This window comes from Myxocyprinus asiaticus, chromosome 31 (assembly GCF_019703515.2).
Source record: "Myxocyprinus asiaticus isolate MX2 ecotype Aquarium Trade chromosome 31, UBuf_Myxa_2, whole genome shotgun sequence".
Classification (NCBI taxonomy): domain Eukaryota; kingdom Metazoa; phylum Chordata; class Actinopteri; order Cypriniformes; family Catostomidae; genus Myxocyprinus; species Myxocyprinus asiaticus.
In genome coordinates, this window is record NC_059374.1 from 25,696,146 (window position 1) to 25,714,481 (window position 18,336).

At 37.8% G+C, this 18,336-nt stretch overlaps 1 protein-coding gene across 2 annotated transcripts; it reads left to right on the forward strand.

Annotated features, from left to right (window-relative positions):
* The first annotated feature begins 1,235 nt into the window (after window positions 1-1,235).
* Window positions 1,236-18,123, forward strand: LOC127422415 (PHD finger protein 12-like). 2 transcript variants are annotated; one of them, XM_051665923.1, is made up of 14 exons: window positions 1,236-1,942; window positions 2,411-2,589; window positions 6,409-6,481; window positions 6,897-7,314; window positions 9,874-9,994; window positions 10,178-10,310; window positions 11,481-11,645; window positions 11,757-11,909; window positions 12,537-13,098; window positions 15,984-16,139; window positions 16,281-16,379; window positions 16,468-16,550; window positions 16,700-16,838; window positions 17,038-18,123. In XM_051665923.1, exons 1-14 carry the CDS (start codon window positions 1,877-1,879, stop codon window positions 17,400-17,402), a joined length of 2,712 nt encoding a protein of 903 aa, XP_051521883.1. In that variant the 5' UTR covers window positions 1,236-1,876; the 3' UTR covers window positions 17,403-18,123. The 2 variants fall into 2 exon arrangements, with proteins under 2 accessions (XP_051521883.1, XP_051521882.1); XM_051665922.1 differs by having other exon boundaries at window positions 15,981-16,139; window positions 17,038-18,121.
* The last annotated feature ends 213 nt before the right edge of the window (window positions 18,124-18,336 follow it).

Sequence of the window (18,336 nt, forward strand, 5' to 3'; positions counted from 1 at the left end):
TTAATACTGTTTTCCAGTTTTGTTCACTAGGGGCACCCTCAGCACCCCCCTTCCTGCGCCTTTGCCTTTACTTTTCATAGATTACTTTTGAATTTAGATCTGGTAGTGATTACACAACATTGTAATCGGTAACAATCTTTTAAATAATCTAATTTGATTACTTTTGGAATACTTATTGTTTGTTTTCATGAATATGTATTTAAGTACCAATTTACACTCATTCATCAATCTTTAGTAAGCATAAAATCAATAACAATTTGCTACTGGTCAGTCCCTGAGTTCCCCAAACCCCCTCTCTTGTTATGTAATCATGTAATCTACAAAAAGTAACTAATCGGATTACATACATTTGAAAATGTTACATTTAAAAAAAATCCCTCATCATTTACTCACCCTCATGCCATCCCAGATGTGTATGACTTGCTGAACACAAACAAATATTTTTAGAAAAATATATAAGCTTTGTAGGTCCATACACTGCAAGTGAATGGAGGCCAGAATTTTGAAGGCCCAAAAAGCATATAAAGGCAGCATAAAAGTAATCCATATGACTTTAATGGTTAAATCCATATATTCAGAAGTGATATGATAGGTGTGGATGAGAAACAGATCAATATTGAAGTCCTTTTTTTTACTATGAAATCTCCACTTTCACTTTCACATTCTTCTTCTTTTGTTTTCGGCGATTCACATTCTTTGTGCACATTGCCACCTACTGTGAAGGGAAGAGAATTTATGGTAAAAAGGACTTAAATATTGATCTGTTTCTCACCCACACCTATCATATCACTTCTGAAGACATGGATTTAACCACTGGAGTCGTATGGATTACTTTTATGCTGCCGTTGTGTTTTTTGGACCTTCAAAGTTCTGGTCACCATTTACTTGCATTGTGAGGATCAATAGAGCTGAGATATTCTTCTAAAAATCTTCATTGGTGTTCAACAAAAGAAAGAAAGTCATACACATCTGGGATGGCATAAGAGTGAGTAAATGATGAGAGTGAACTATCTCTTTAATTTATACCTGATGTTATCTGATTACACGTACTAGATTTATGTAATCTGAGTACGTAATCCAAATCATATGTATTCCATTACTACCCAACACTGGCATATTAGAGAAAACATGGCCTGCAGGGTTGTTAAAAGGTATTTCTTACCCAGTGCTATTTGTGTGATTTCCCCTAGACTAACGCTACGAGTTGTCGTTCCCACCGTCCTAGTACGCATGCGCAGATTTCATTCCAGCCCTGTTGAGGAGGGCAACGCCAGCCAGATAGCATAGCTACTAGCAGTGTATTTTCACAACAACACCTCTGCTCGCTTCACTGCTGTCATCTGAGCTCCATCCACGAGTGTTTCTGCACATGAGGACCTAACAGCCGCGGAACAACTCAGCAAACTTTCTTTTTTTGGCGACGGGAAGCGCTTTCTCAGGCAGTATGCGATTGGGACAGACACCCGTGAATGTTTACACTCATCTCTGCAGGCGGCTGCTGCTGAAGCGGAGGATGCTGCTAGGCTAGCGAGCTAGGCCTTCACATCCCACAGGAAACCTTCAATACTGCACCAGACTGCAAGCTGAAATCAAAATAACAAAGATATTTACACTTAAACGAGAGCTTTGAGCGACAGGTCAGCTCTTGGTTTAGATTAAATCTCTAGCGAGAGCTGTGCTTTTCTTTGTTGATAGTCCTAGATGCTAGCTAGCTAGCTGAAGCTCCTAAGCCAAGCCACTTCATTTGTAAGATTGTCGGTCAGTGTCGTTGAATTTCTCTAATACGGATTAAAGGCAGCAGGTAGACCCGACTGGATCGGAGGAAGGAGGGCATTACTGACGGATTGTGTGTTGATGGTACACATCAGCAGTCTGAATGTGGGACAAAATGGAGACCCCAAAGATTCTGTACGATTTGGACACGTCTGGGGGCCTAATGGAGGTAAGCCTAGCTGCCCTTCAGCTGTGCCCAAAATGACTGATTTATATGACTTATATATGCGTATATGTATGATTTAATGTGTAATTATGAGTCAGTGTGCACTGTTAGCTGCAGAATGAAAATCAGTCTCTTGTGGCCATTTGATCTGCTGAGTTTATACTCCAGTAGGCCTTTTCCAGCCTGGCTCAGACATTTGCCTGACTGGAGAGTAGAAACAACGAGAAGACTGTCTTTATATAGCAAATCTATATAAATCTATATAATATCAGCTAAACTGTTTTCATTGGGCTTACCTGCTGAGAACTGATTTGACATGGAAGAAAGTTTAATGACCTTCTCATAGTTGAATGTATGAAGCAATCCATGCTGAGGCTTGTGCTTTGCACAGCTCACTTTTTACGTTGTCAGTGTAACTACAGAGTTTTTCTTCATTTGAAAGCTTGAAGTGAATTTGCCATCCTGTTGCAGCAAATCCAACAGCTGCTTGCCCCTCCACGCTCTGAGGATGCAGAGAAAAGACGGAAACCAGAGAGGGAGACCAGAAGAGGAGGCAGAGCCACAAACCATGACACCTGTGATAGCTGCCGTGAGGGAGGAGACCTGCTCTGCTGTGATCACTGTCCGGCTGCTTTTCACCTGCAGTGCTGGTAAACTTTTTCGTTAGTTTCTTTAAAGGGATACTTCAACCAAAAATAAATAAAGGAGATGTCAGGCAGAATGACAGCCTCAGTCACGATTCACTTTTATTGTATGGAGAGAAAAGAAGGTGCAATGAAAGTGAATGGTCATTCTGCCTAACATTTCTTTTTGTGTTCCATAGAGAAAGAAAGTCATACAGGTTTGGAACAATGTTAGGGTGAGTAAATAACCCTGATCAAAATCTACACTCTGTTTAGAAGTTCTCGAGAAGCACATTGCACACAGTTGCTGTAGATTGCATGAGAGCAATATTGCATATTTGATGCATGCAACACAAGAATGACCACTTCCTCACTCCTACATCAACCAGCACAGAAAAATGACATGTCCTTTCTTTGCTCCATTCTAGATTGTACTGTAATGCATGACATACTGTTAATTCGCTGTAGTGCAGACAGATTTAAGCTTGAGCAAAAGTATTAAAGGGATAGTTCACCCACAAATGCAAATTCTCATTTGCTCACCCTCATGCCATACCAGATGTGTATGACTTCTGCTGAACATAAACAAAGATTTTTAGAAGAATATCTCAGCTTTCTAGGTCCTCAAAATGCAAGTGAATGGTGACCAAAATTTTGAAGCTCCAAAAAGCACATAAAGGCTGCATGAAAATAATCCATAAGACTCCAGTGATTAAATCTATTTCTCCAGAAGCTATATGATAAGTGTCGGTGAGAAACAGATCAAAATGTATGTCCTTTTTCACTATAAATTCTCCTCCCTGCTCTGTAGGGGGCAATATGCACAAAAAATGTGAATCGCCAAAAACTAAAGAAGGATAATGTGGAAGTGGAGATTTATAGTAAAAAAGGACTTAAATATTGATCTGTTTCTTACCCACACCTTTCATATCACTTCTGAAGATATGGATTGAACGACTGGAGTTGTATGGATTGCTTTTATGCTGCCTTCAAATGCATTTTTGAACTTCAAAGTAGGGCTGCAACTAACAATTATTTTGATAATCGTCTAATCTAACAATTATTAAAACAATTATTGCAACGATTAATCATTAGCTCTTAACCAACTATTCAGCTTGTGCCCCGACTTAAAAGGTTGTATTAAACGTGCTTACTAACAATAAAGAAGACAAAATCATCTTTTAAAAATACCTCTAAATGACATTCTCTGAATTAAAGGGAAAAAAATACTTTTTATTAAGTTTAATTCAGTAATAAATTCACTGCAAAAATTCCTATTGTTATCAAGTGTTTTTGTCTTGTTTTCCATTTAAAATTGTCTAAAAATCCTTAAAACAAGATACATTTACTTGAGAAGCAACATAAGATATTTAGACTTGCTTTAAGAGAATGTATCTTAAATATAAGTGGATTTTGTATATAAGTGTATTTTTTCACTTGGTTATACTTCTGCGAGTGCAGTAAAGACAAAATACACTTATATTCAAGATGTATTCTCTAAAAGCAAGTCTAAGTATCTTATATGCTGCTTCTCAGGTGAATGCATCTTTTTTTAAAGGATTTTTTTGATATTTTTAAATATTTGTATTTTTAATATTATATTCAATAGGGGGGCCTGGGTAGCTCAGTGAGTATTGATGCTGACTACCAGCCCTGGAGTCGCGAGTTCGAATCCAGGGCGTGCTGAGTGACTCCAGCCAGGTCTCCTAAGCAACCAAATTGGCTCGGTTGCTAGGGAGGGTAGAGTCACATGGGGTAACCTCCTCGTGGTCATGATTAGGGGTCACGGAGAGTAGCATGAGCCTCCACATGCTGTGAGTCTCCGCAGTGTCATGCACAGTGAGCCACGTGATAAGATTGGGTGTAAACATTCACGTGCGTGGATTGACTGTCTCAGAAGTGGAGGCAACTGAGACATGTCCTCCGCCACCCGGATTGAGGTGAGTAACTGCACCACCACGAGGACCTACTAAGTAGTGGGAATTGGGCATTCCAAATTGGGAGAAAAAGGGGATATTAAATTTAAAACAAATATATATATATATATATATATATATATATATATATATATATATATATATATATATTCAGCATTCTCAGATAACAATTTTTTCTTCTGCAGTTTAGCTGCTAAAGAAAATGTACATTGTTTTAAAGGAGTTTTAGAAATTTATATAACAAAAACAAATCAAAAACGTATTTTGTTGCAGTGTATAGTGGGGCAAAGACTACCCTCTCTCACCTTTTGTTTCACTTCAGTCCATCTTTAACTCACAAAAAAACAAACTCTCTTTTATTAATAAAGCTGTGTATTTGCTGAGTGACTCCAGTCAGGCTCCTAAGCAACCAAATTGGCCCGGTTGCTAGGGAGGGTTGAGTCACATAGAGTAACCTCCTCGTGGTCGCGATTAGGGGTTCCCACTCTCGATGGGGCGCGTGGTAAATTGTGCGTGGATCGTGGAGAGTAGCATGAGCCTCTACATGCTGTGAGTCTCCACAGTGTCGTGCACAACGAGCCACGTGATAAGATGCGTGGATTGACTGTCTCAGAAGCGGAGGCAACCGAGACTTGTCCTCCGCCACCCGGATTGAGGTGAGTAACCGCGCCACCACGAGGACTTACTAAGTAGTGGGAATTGGGCATTCCAAATTGGGAGAAAAGGGGATAAAATAACAAAAAAAAATATAATTAAAAAAGCTGCGTATTGCCAATTTTCTTCACGCTAAGAAATGCTCAGTGACACATATGTTATGATTCAGTAAGTCACGAGCCATCACGTTATAATCTAGCTGCAGCAAGTGCGCACTCGAGAGATGAGTGTTCCCGTGACAGAGTGTGCTTCAGCCGGGTGCAGTTTCGTTCTCTCCCCCTTAGATTGAGACGCTTCACGCAACTCATAGAAGAGGTGCTGACCGCACAGAGAAATGCCAGTTTTGGAGTTTGTAGTTATTTACATGATCTGCTTCCTTATTATTTGAACTTTAATAAAGCTATAACGCATTAAATATAACTGCATTAAAGATGTAACACCGGGGTGTTTCCTTTAAAGACGCAAGTTTTGCATCAGCGGAGCAGCAGCTCCAACTCCACTTATTCCACAACGAGAGTGCTTCTGTATATACTTATTTTGTATTTTTGCATTATAATTCCCTCGTACTTTGCGATCTACATCACCTGAAGCTGTTTGGAAAGTTTAGAGTGCCTTTGTGAGCTGTGTTTTCTTCCTCTCCTCAATCAGGCGTGAACTGCAGTGCTGCTCTTGTGGGTCATCATAAAAGTTTAATGTGATCTCATGTTATATTAAATGAGATCAAACGACTATCCGACAACAAAAAATTTTGCAGACAATTTTTTTATTGTCGCCGTTGTCGATAACGTCGACTAATCGTTTCAGCCCTACTTCAAAGTTCTGGTCATCATTCACTTGCATTGTAATGTAGAGCTAGTCTGCAGTGACTATATGACACTCAGAATTATACTTGCATCTTTAATAAACTTTTTTTTTTTATTTTTTTTTTTTTTTTTTTTTAATTATTAGGGGAGGGAGAATTCTATTTAGACTACATATTTGTCAAAGTAATATATTAATCATTTAGCCTGGTTTAACTTTGTACATTTAGTATGTGGTTTATGCTAAGACCTAAAAGTGTGATAATAGTGTGGGTTCCCTCTAAATCTCATTGAATAAATCCTGTAGAATTTGCAGTATTTTTCATGCCAAAATAAAGCTTTTAATTGTTTTTCCATTATTATAACAAGTTTTAAAACATGCAACAAGAGATAATACCATATTATGTTTCTAAAAACACCAAGATTTGTGATACAAAATAATTACATCTTCACAGTAATCCGCCTTTGAGCAGAGAGATGCTGCCTCCTGGTGACTGGATGTGTCATCGCTGCAGTGTGCGCAAGAAGGTGGGTGAAATAATAATATTTGCCCTTGTAGCTTTACTTTGCCATGTATTTGAAGAAGCTTTAAATGTGTACAGTACATATATGCCTTTTGGAGTACTGAAACATTTGATAATTTACCAGATACGGACATTAATTTTACTCTGAAGCATATTTTATTTGATTGTTGTTGTTTTAATTCATCAGCTGATCCTTGCAAGGTCAGACCAGACATTTCTTTTTTTTTTCTTTTTTTTATACATAATCAAAAATACCTTTTATTTAGGTATTTAATCACTATACCTTGTATTACATTTTAAGCTGGTTTTTGCAATGAAAAAAGCCATGAAATCTGGCGTGGCATTAAATCACAAACAGAATACATTTATCAATTTGTTTAAGTGAAAATCATTTATAATGTGATGTTTTGATTGTCTAGAAGCGTGAGCAGAAGACTGAGCAGGTGAACGGTGCATTAGAGCGGCAGTTATCAAAGCGTTCCTCCTCTCCTGCAGCAGAGCTGGAGCTGGGCACGCTGCGTCTGGACGGTCTGCCCTCTGCTGCATCAGGAGGCCTGAGACTGGCCGTGGCACAGGTCAGACTTCTCGAACGCCGGACAAGCAGTCGGCCAGGCACACCCACCTCCAATGCATCCACTGATACGCCTACATTGTCAGAACACAACGATGTGGATGAGGACCTGATGGACGTGGAAGATGAGGTGCAGGGCTCTGAGTCGGAAAGTGCCATGCCTTGTTTGAAGAAACCTTTCCAGCTGCTGATTGCTGCGGCCATGGAGAGAAACCCCACACAGTTCCAGCTACCCACTGAGCTTACATGCACCACTTCACTGCCAGGTGAGACTTCACTCACACATTCTACATGTTTGAGGAAGTCACCCAGCTGTATTGGCATTTTGTTTTTAAGCAATTTCATACAAGCAAGAGTGCTGCACTGAATATCAATATCATGATTGTGAGTGTGATATTGCTTTTGTACAACAGTTCTATAATCATGAAGTGAGTACGGAGTAACTTTTAGACACAATATGGGCAGGTTTTTTTCTTTTTTTTTTTTTCTTTTTTTGTCTGTTTTTCAGGGTTTCCAAAGTCATAGAAAACCTGAAATATCAGGGAATTTTAAAATGGCTTTTTCCAGGCCTAAAAAAAGTCATGGAAATGAGTTAAATCTTAAAAGTCATGCAAAAGTCATAATTTATTTATGGTATATAATTATTTTAAACTAATGCTCTTCTTTGTAATATTTCATTAGCTAGAAATTGCTCTTCGTACTCTCTATAAAATTATTTAAAAAAATCTTTATCCAGTTCACCGAAAGACTGGAAAAACATGAAAATATCATGGAAGTAAAGTGGTCAAAAAGTGTGGAAGCCCTGATTTTCACTCTGGTAATGAAAATTGTTTCAAACGAAGCCAAAGCAGGATCAACATTGTGTTGCAGAGAAACACTCAGACTGACAGCCAGTCTAGAAAGCTGCAAACACAAACAAACAAAAAAATACAAACAGTTAACACTTTGGCCCGCACAGCATAAAATAATGATCAAAATATGAATAACTACAGTGTTGACCAACACAAAATAGGTATCGTTTTAAAGCTGTACTTTACGATGAATGTAGGCATTATGACCAAAACTGAACAAGTGCTTTGAAAATTGCAGACAAATCAGAATTGTCTGTTTTGATCATTTATTAATAATTTTGCACTGTACATATTATTGTAATCGGTAAAAAAATCAAACTGATCAAATAGCAATGTATCATATGTCTTTGGAAAGCTCTCAAAAGTAGAATACAACCAGCCTGTTCAGTTTGCTCACAGACAAAAATATAGTGTTATAGCTAAGTATATGTCTTTGACATTTCATGTAAATGGGTGTTGCTTATATGCCACATTTTTGCTTATAACTTCACGAAAAATAAACCGAATGCAATCGGATGCATTGATCATTAGATAATCCACACAAAACACAATGTGCACATAGCACATAATGTGCTATCTGGCTAAAAATACGCTTTCCTGGATCAGATGACGTCATCGGAAATGATGTAATGCATTGTCCAGCATCATGGAATGCTAAACCAATCATATTAGGTTTCAGATCATTGCAACCAGAGGTGGAAGTCATCCAAATATGGGCAGAGAGGATCATTCAATCTAATTACATATAGCCACCAGGAGATGGCGCCAAGTTCATGACACAGGCTGTGTCTCGTTTGGAAGGCTGCGTCCTCCGGAGGTCGCATTTGTCGGCTGCATACGTCATCGAGGCTGTCTCGTTTCAGAAAAATGAGTAGGACACTTCGAATGCGACCTTCTTTCATGGGAAATCGGAGGATGCATGAGGTGTATCCTTCGTGGGCACTCACAACCCACAATTCTTTGCTTCAACGGAAATGTCTAAAAACAAATGACGCCAATTTGCCCGTAAATATGATGTTCAAACGCAAGTAATGTTAATTCCCAAGTTGAAGTACCTCAGTAGATGGGTGCAGAGTATATAATATGTATAATTATATTAATATATAATTAAAATAAAGTATTAGAGTAAAAGTACACCTGAAAAATCTGTTTTCTTTTCTCTTTACATCATTATAACTCTCCTAAAATCCTCATAGTCCCTTTAGAAGGGAATGTTTGTTCCCTTCTCACTCAAAGCGCTCGCGCTTGTTAATGAGTGGTGTGCTGTCATAGCAACCATGTTACGTTCCGTTTCCATTTGTCCTACGAAGACCGTCTCATTTAAATGAGGCTTGTTTGAAGGAGGACACTCGGTAGACTGCAGCCTTCAAAGGACACGTCCTACCTAGCATGCATCCTTCCAAACGAGACACAGCCACAGACTCAATGATGGCTCGAATGACACAGAATGGAACTGAATGAGATCTTGTTACTCATGTGTAACAAGGTTCGGGAAAGGAGGAAGCGGGAACTGGATTAACAATTAACAAGACTTTTATTAGCATAAAACTCAGAACTGAAACACAATGACACCTTGACGAACACAAGTTTTTGGGAACAAAACTGGAGCTACCTTATTTACACCCTGGGATATATAATGTCAAATCAGAAAAATGAGAAAAAAATGTTTTTTGTGATATTTTTTTTTTCAGCAGTTTCTTAGGCTGAGAGTCTTTTACCATCATAATTTACCATAATCTATTTCATTAAATTTGAAAAGTTTTCTTTAAAATTATACCAAACAATTGATCCTCTTTAGGTTTTTTTGTAGAGTTATAAGCCTTTAATTTTGGGCATACCACTGAAACTTATGTTATACTAAATATCTGCACTCTTGGAACACCACTTGTCCAAATCAGATTAAAGGACTGAAACTAGCAGCTTTATAAGATGTGTTGCTTTATTGTGTTATTAAAAACCTATGTGTGTCTACAGGCAGCAGTAAGCGCAGAAGGAAAGAGGAGGCAATAGGCAAGAATGTAAAGAGGCCACAACATGAACTGGATCCCAGTGGGCTGGTCCCTCTGCCAGTGAAAGTTTGTTTCACCTGCGGCAAGTAAGGGTCCAGCTGCTCTTCCTGACACTGATCAGCAACATGTTACAGTCCAAATAACTTCCCCATGTCACGTTTGTTGTAATCAAAACATTATTTATGACTGTTAGGCTTTCTAAATGACCAAGTTAAAACCATTGATTTGTGGCACATTGCATCAGGTTCCTCTCTCTTCGTACTCCACAGGAGCTGTAGGGTAGCTCCTCTGATCCAGTGTGATTATTGTGCACTCTTGTTCCACATGGACTGCCTGGACCCCCCTCTCACTGCCATGCCCACTGGAAGATGGATGTGCCCCAACCATGTAGAGCACATGGTGGTGAGTGTCTAAGTCTTATATCACATATTATTATTATTCATGCTTTAGGGGTTTCAGCACAAATCCTGTTGATTTGTCAACCGTAAATGGTAGAAACATGAAATTTAGACCTAAATGGGTAAGAAGATTTGTTAATGTCGACTCGGGGGAGTAAAATTGTAATGCTGTACTGTTCAGTTTTAGGACTTTTGTTAGATTATAATTAAACCAGTGCAGGAAGAATCTCTGGAGTCCCATTATCAAAACTTGTCAAAAAGATGGCTTTTTGGGTCAATGCTCATTCTCTCTCTCTCTCTCTCTCTCTCTCTCTCTCTCTCTCTCTCTCTCTCTCTCAATTATTCAAAAAATACATTTCAAATATAATTTACACTAAACAATTGTTTGAATACACCTCTATGAATATGTTTTCAGTTACTGAGTTCAAAGTCATTTGGATATTTTTTTTTCTGAGGTTTAAAGTAAAAATTGTCATGTGGTGTAACGGAGACAGTAAAAAGTCTCAGTAGAAGCTGAAATAAAAAATTAAAAAATGTTGGCACGAGTAGTGCAGACTAATTTGTTATTTCTTTTTTTTAAAAAAAGCTGTGAAATAATTTTCTTTTAAAATATTATTAATATTTGAAAAACTTCTGTCCACCAACATGACCCCTTTAGACCCTCAAGACTGTTTGTGAAGTAAAAAAAATAAAATAAAAATGTGTCATATCTTTTAATATCCATATTTTGACATTTCTATGAAAAGGCACATGTTGCTCAGGTCATTTGGTGTAACCAGAGAACTTATTGATATTCTTGTCTCAAAAATACTTTACATTTGTAAATTAATTTTACCTTGAAAAATGTTTGAAAACTTTTTTGAAATGAATGTTTATGTTTAGGTTGTGTATTCAAGGTGCAAGGGAAGTTTTTAATATATTTTACTTTAAGTTTACACCACATTACATTTTTAAAGTCCATAAATCTTTTTTTTTTATTTTTTTTTTAAGAAAATGCTATACATGTTTTTCAGAATTTGAAAAACCATTATGGACTTTAAGATTAAATTTCTATGAACTTAACACATTTTAAACTAGATTTCTGAAATAATTCTCATTTTTATCACTTCAGATAACTTTATTTGTCCCTTTAATTTAAATCATGACTGAAGTTTTGTTTTTATTTCTATTCTAGCTAAATCAAAAGAACATGACCCTCAGCACGCGTTGCCAGATCTTCGATCAGTTTCAAGACAGACTGTCTCAGCACGCTGTAAAAGTAAACTTCCTGCGGTGGGTTCACCGTCAACACCATCCTAACCGCAGAGGTGTTCGACACATCAAGAAAAAGACTTTAAAGGTTGAGTCCCATTGAACAACATGATATTCATTACCACAGCTATTCTAAAGGTGCCTTTGTACACACAGCAGCTTTGACTAATGGGTCTCCAATTTTGATATGTGCTCATAGGTCCCCAATGCCATTAAAAGTCACTACCAAAACCCCCCTGTGCTGATGGGTCAAGTGGGCCTTCGTAATGGAGAGCTGATAACGAATGGCCTCATGGAGCAAGAACATTCATCACCCACCCAGTATCTAACCAACGAAGATGAACAAGAGGAGGTAAATGTACTGAATTCCGTATAAAACATTTGTATAAATCAAACTAAACTTATGAATTATTTTATAATTATGAATGCAGCCTTATGAACTCATATTGAGAGATTACATGGAAATTTGTCACACCACAGGATCATTTAAAATGCACAAATGAAAGCAAAAAAAGATTATTAAAAGTTGCAAAAACCTTTAAGGGATAGTTACCCCAAACATGAAAATGTATCATTTACTCACCCTCATGTTGTTTCTGAACCTGTATGACCTTTTTCCATGAAACACAAAAGGAGATGTTATGCAGTCACTGTTTGCCTCAGTCACCGTTCACTTTCATTACATCTTTTTTCCCATTCGATGAAAGTGAATGGAGACGTAGGCTGTTATTCAGCCTAACATTTCCTTTTGTGTTCCACAGATGAAAGTAAGTCAAATGGGTTTGGAACAACATGAGGGTGAGGAAATTATGTCAGAATTTTACTTTTTGTGTTAACTCACCCTTTAAGAAACCCATTTTAACCTAAAGTCTTGATGTTAATAAAAAAAAAAAAGTCCATGAACATGTTATGCATCAACCCAGGTATCACTGCAAAAGGATTCTTTCTCACACTTTTTTTTTTTTTCTTTTTTCAACAGTGGCTTCGGCATGTAATTGCACTTCAGTGCAGTATTATGAAACATTTATCTGCTAAGCAGATGTCATCGTCCCACCAGGATTTGGAGCAGACAGACATGAAGACGGAGGAGTGTATGGAGACACAGGATCTCTGCTCTCAAGATTCTCCCTGCAAGCCTGCACTACCTGCAGACTGCCTCCAGTCCAGCAGTACACCAGTTGGCCCCCAATGGGCCCCTGTGCTGCCCTCTCAAGTACCTGAACAGGCAGAAAGACCTTGTCATAGTGATGCTGATAATCCAGTAGAGAAGGGTACAGGAGTGAATGGGCCTGTTGTGTGTGAGGGTAAAACCCCACACAGACCCAGTAGCCCCTCTAAACCACAAACTCCACCTGTGCCAGCCCTGCCCAACCATGTAGACATTAAGACTGAGAGCAGTAGTCCCCTCAGCTCGTGTATGCACAGAGATACCACTTCATCTACCAGCCTTGCTTCAGACTCTCCTGGCAATCATCATGGCTTAGCTGCAGCTATAGGGAATTTCTCAGGGCTGAACAGCAGCTTGTCATCTCAGACTAAAGGTATTTGTGCCTACACATCACTTAAAGGGATGGTTCACCCAAAAATTTAAATTCTGGCATTTACATGTTATTCTTGATATGTTCCAAACCTTTATGGCTTTCTTCTATGGTGCACCAAAGGAGTTAAGTATAATGTCCAATAATTAAAGTGGATGGGGACCAGGGACTGTCAAACTCCATAAAGCATAATAAAAAAATCTCCATACTACATTTGCACTTTATTCTAAGTTTTCTGAATCCATGCTATAGCTTTGTGTTAGGAACAAACGGAAATATAAGTAATTACCATATTTCCCAGAATAAAAGTCGCAGGTTTTTTCATCATCAGAAACGTACTACGACTTATAGTCTGAAGCAACTAATTTACATACTTTTTTACATAATTGATGTCAGCCGGTCAAACAAACTGCACACTAAAATACATATGCTTGCACACAAACAGATGAAAACATCAGTCATAGAGGCGGTTTTAAAGTAGTGGTCTAAAGTAGCTTATTCAGGGTATTTTTCCTTTACAAAGTACTTTATCCAACCAGTTTAAATATTCTGTCCCTTCATAACATTGTTCTAACAAACTTTCGACTGCTGGCAAACACAACTGCTCACATGCCCACAAAATGACATTCCATCACACTTGTAGTAAAAACTATTTAGTCAGTGTCCTGGATAATTAGTGCAGCAAAGTGTTGCAAAAATCAGGAAATAACAACAAATAGTTGCTAATAATGACTATAATAATAATATATATATATTATATATAATATAATAATAATAGTTGCTAATATGTTAATAAATGAATTTAATACATTGTTTTACTTACAGACTAAAAGTATACAGCATAGAGTTACGCATTTTCAGATTTTGAGCAGCTGAAGGCAAGTCAACAACGTGATTTTGATCAGGTGCAACTTATATTCAGGTGCGATTTTGTTTCCGGAAAGTATGGTATTCACTAGAAATCTTGCTTGACAGTCATGGCTGCCATTTTCATTGTATGGAAAAGAGCAGCATGGACATTCTTCTATAAATAACTCCTTTTGTGTTTCACAGAATAAAGAAAAGGGTTTTTGAACAGCATGAAGGTGAGTAAATTGACCATTTTCATTTTAGGTGAACTATTCCTTTAAATGGGTGGTGTTCCAAACATTTTTTTTCATGAAGTCCACTTGTAAAGTTAGTCAAGCTTTAAATTTAGTTTAACCGCTTCAACTCTGCAGACCCGCCAGTGGATCCAAAAAGGGGCGTCATGTCACGAACAAAAGTTTACGTTTAAAATGTTCAAGTCTCCAAATACATACATTGGGCTTATCAGAAAGCTTAGAATCTGAACTTGTCATAGCTAACCATCACTTCTGCATTTATGTAACATAAAATAACAAAATAAGGCCTGAAAACATTTGCATCACAAATCAGCGACACCTAGCGGTTATGTGGTAGAAATATTATAATGAATATTAAATTCTTTCAGATTGCACTTAAATAGACAAATCATATATTGAATGAAAGCTCTCATTCTCAGGAATGCAACTGTACTTTATTCTGTTGTCCTAAATACCACAGTTTAAAAGCTTTTTAAAAGAATCAGAAAGTGAAATAAGACATCAAATACAAATGTCTCTGTCATGTGCCAGTCACTGCTGCTGTAAGCCCCAAATAGCTAAAAACTTTATATCTGCTTCTACCATAGCCAGTTTTCTAAAAAATGAGCCAATTTTGACTTTGTCTGTGAGCTTCCTTGTGTGAATAATCCAGTGTTATATTTTAGATGTCCAGAACAAAATATGCAGTCCAGCAGGAAAAGCATGCTAAACAAATAATAGGAAATATATGTTATGGACTATTGATGATAAAATGTTATACATCTTTGCAAAGAGGTGAATCTCCACTTTCTAATAACACCTAGATTGAGCTTCTAGTCCACTCAGAGGCCGTGATATTTGATGAAACATTGGGGGTGGTGCATAAACTGAAAATTAGACTGAATGTCTGTGGATGTGCACATCTGTAAGGGCTAAACTGCGTTAGAGCGCCAGCTACATTTCAGTCTGGCATTTTGTGAAGAAAGGTGATAGAGGAAAAATTCTATTTTCTAGCACTTGCTGCCATTTAGTGGAACAAAATAAGACTTTTTGGAGGGAGGTGGAGTGAGCAGAACCAAAATTACATGCTTACAACAAAAATATATATATATTTTTATTCTATTCATCATAGAATAATTTGGGGTAGTCTCTGAAACAATTAGACCAATTTTTGGTAAATAGTCCACAGTAGGTGTAAATGGTGAGGTTTTCAATTTGAGTGTGAAAAATGGCAGGCGGCAGCTCAAAAATGCTCCAGAGTTGGAGAGGTTAACTGACCCTATTACAGACCAACGGGCCTTTTTGTTGGATAAATCTGAATAGAGAAGATACCATTAAACCAATTTTGTGCCTTTCCATGTCCTTATTTCTCAGAAAACAAAGTGAGTCCTGATGTTATGTATACAGGGAAAGGCTCTGTGCTCCCCTCCTCGATAGGCAGCTTTTATAGCTACAACAAGAATGCGGTTGAAGGCGATGGAAGTAAGGTTTCCGCTTTAACCAGATGTATATTTAGGGGTTTTTCACACTTAGCGGGCCGACTCGGACCATCTCAGGAAGTCTGTGATGCAGTTCATTTATAATCTGCATTGTGAACGTGAAGCCCTCCAGGTTCACTTTACTTTTATATTTATGTAATTTAAAATATTTTTGGCTGCTACAAGTTACAATACAGATATGTAACCTGATTTCGAATGAGTTTGTTTGGATCTTTCAAATACAAGATTAAAATCCAGCAAACTCCAGGTACATCTAATCACCATAATGTCACTGGTAAGTTAACTTTGTTTCTGTGTGTTCTAGAAGTGGAGTTAAATAAGCTGGATGAGGAGTTGATCAGACTCCTGGCCTGGCAGAGGATCCAGCAGCTCATTTCCCCCAAATCACTTCAACCCTCGAGTAAAAGTGGGATCCCTTCAGCTGTCACTGCCTCTCTGTCCAAACCCTCCTCTCACACAGACGGTAAGGGCCAAGAACACAACACACATCAGCTCTTGCATAGCTTCCCAAACCAGCTCATTTAAGACACATCATGCTCTGCTGTTTTACTGCAGCTGTAATGTAGCAGGTCTTTTGTACTCTCTTTTGTTTTTGTTTTTTCAGCACAAAAAAGGGATGTGCAAGCTCGTGCAGTGCTGTGTCCTTTTACAGGAAAGGGGGCAGCGGTTAACATGTGCTATAGGACTCTGTACATAGGAACAGGTATGGTTTGTCACAAGCAACATTAAAGAGAGATTGCATTATTCTGAATATGCATCGAGTTTTGCATTATGACAGCTTTTTTTTCTAGGTGCTGAAATGGACGTGTGCCTTACAAATTATGGTCATTGCAATTATGTTTCTGGGAAACATGCCTGCATCTTTTATGATGAAGTGAGTGTAATCCGGTAATAAATGTATTTTACTGTATGGAAAAATAATTACGTGTTATTAAAGGGTAGGTTAAAGTTTTTTTTAGTAATTGTTCAGACTTGTTAGATTAAACGGATGAATGTTTATAAATGTAATTTAATCTCTTGTAGAACACAAAGCATTATGAGCTCCTGAACTACAGTGAACATGGGACAACTGTAGATAATGTGCTTTACTCGTGTGACTTCTCTGACAAACCGAACATTACTTCACCCAGTGGACTTGCATCCAAAGTACAAAACAGCATCAGTGAGTATCACCCAAATATTTTTGTAATGCCAGAGGACAGTATCAGAAATGTCTTATTAAAGGGTAATGCTGTCCCTGTGGAATTGATTTTCAGGAGCATTTTTTTAGAACCATATTAAAATATTTGTCAAATTCTTCTATTGAATCAATTGAAATAAATTCTTAATCTGGACAATTATGGATGTTACCTAATATGCAGGAGGTAATGGGTCAAGGAAGCCACTTGGGGAGGTGTGCACAGGAGCAGTGCTGATGCCTGCAGGTGGCATGATGAGTAGCCAGGCTCAAGGAGGACCCAAATCTCCCTGTAACTGCAAAGCCAGCAGCTCCAGCCTGATAGGGGGCAGCGGAGCCGGATGGGAGGGCACAGCATTGCTCCACCACAGCAGTTGCATCAAAGTGGGCTGCATGCAATTCCTATTCAGCGTCACAGAATTTGCTAACAACCAACCCAAAAAGGAGGAGACGTCTACCACACTTCGACAAGGAGAGACTGAAGTGGTTGACACACAGACTCCCAAACTCCACCAAATACCAGTGCTGCAGTCCAAATCTGTATTATAGCCCCTGCTTTCCCTTATAAAACAAAACAGATCAATGGATAATAAATATGAATTGGACTACAGGTGCAAAAAAGGAACTTTGATAAAGAGGTTCATGCATTTATTTGTACTGCGGTATTTTGGGGACTGGGTATTATGGACAGAGTGTTTGCACATTACATTTATACCAATTTTTTTATTATGCAAGACCTTTTGACTGAGGAGCTGACATTTGAATTCCCCTAAATCTCACATGTCCACACCCTGTATACTTTGTGTCCATACAAAGGTTTTTTTATGTACTCTTGAACAGTATATATACTCAGAATATTTTATTTTGTTATAAGAATGTATTGTTCTTTTTTTCTGCAGTTTTTGCACCATAGGCAACTATATGCAGAAATGCATACATGTACAAATACCTTTGTAGGATTTATTAGAATAATCATCACCGTTTTAGTTTAACTCTGGAACCGTTAATTTCTCTGTAGTGTTAGAACATCTGCAGCCTTAGTTGTGAAGTTCATTTGTGTATAAAGCTAGTTGTTCGACTCAAACATGTGGTCACTTTTGGTTATGTGACTGAAGTTTCATTGTGTCAGCAAGATAACTTTTGACATGTATGTCATTACTTTGTAAATATATAAAGATTTTTAAATAAGACTATTTCATTGTGTATGCAGAGAGTAAATTAAAAAAAGCAGCTGTCAACTTACCAAGCTGCTCGACCGACCAACCAATTTTAAAGGAATATTCCGTGTTCAATACAAGTTAAAGGTGCTGTAAGCAGTTTTTTTTCATGGAAAAGTATGCTAAAAATGTTCCTACTGTCTTAAAGATATTAATGAAAAAACTGTCCTGAGATATGTCACTGGTCTCTGTGACAGCTGTAGACTTTGTAAACTTTGTCAATCATTTTACTCGTTCTCATAAGTGTTGTATTAGAAGCAGATCAT

What these genes read in the sequence shown, in the direction of transcription:
- LOC127422415 (XM_051665922.1), top strand. Translation starts at nt 1,877, where the DNA reads ATGTGGGACAAAATGGAGACCCCAAAGATTCTGTACGATTTGGACACG. An exon ending in GCTTTTCACCTGCAGTGCTG is followed by an intron (nt 2,590 to 6,408) that starts GTAAACTTTTTC and finishes ACATCTTCACAG; the next exon opens with TAATCCGCCTTTGAGCAGAG. An exon ending in ACCATGTAGAGCACATGGTG is followed by an intron (nt 10,311 to 11,480) that starts GTGAGTGTCTAA and finishes TTTCTATTCTAG; the next exon opens with CTAAATCAAAAGAACATGAC.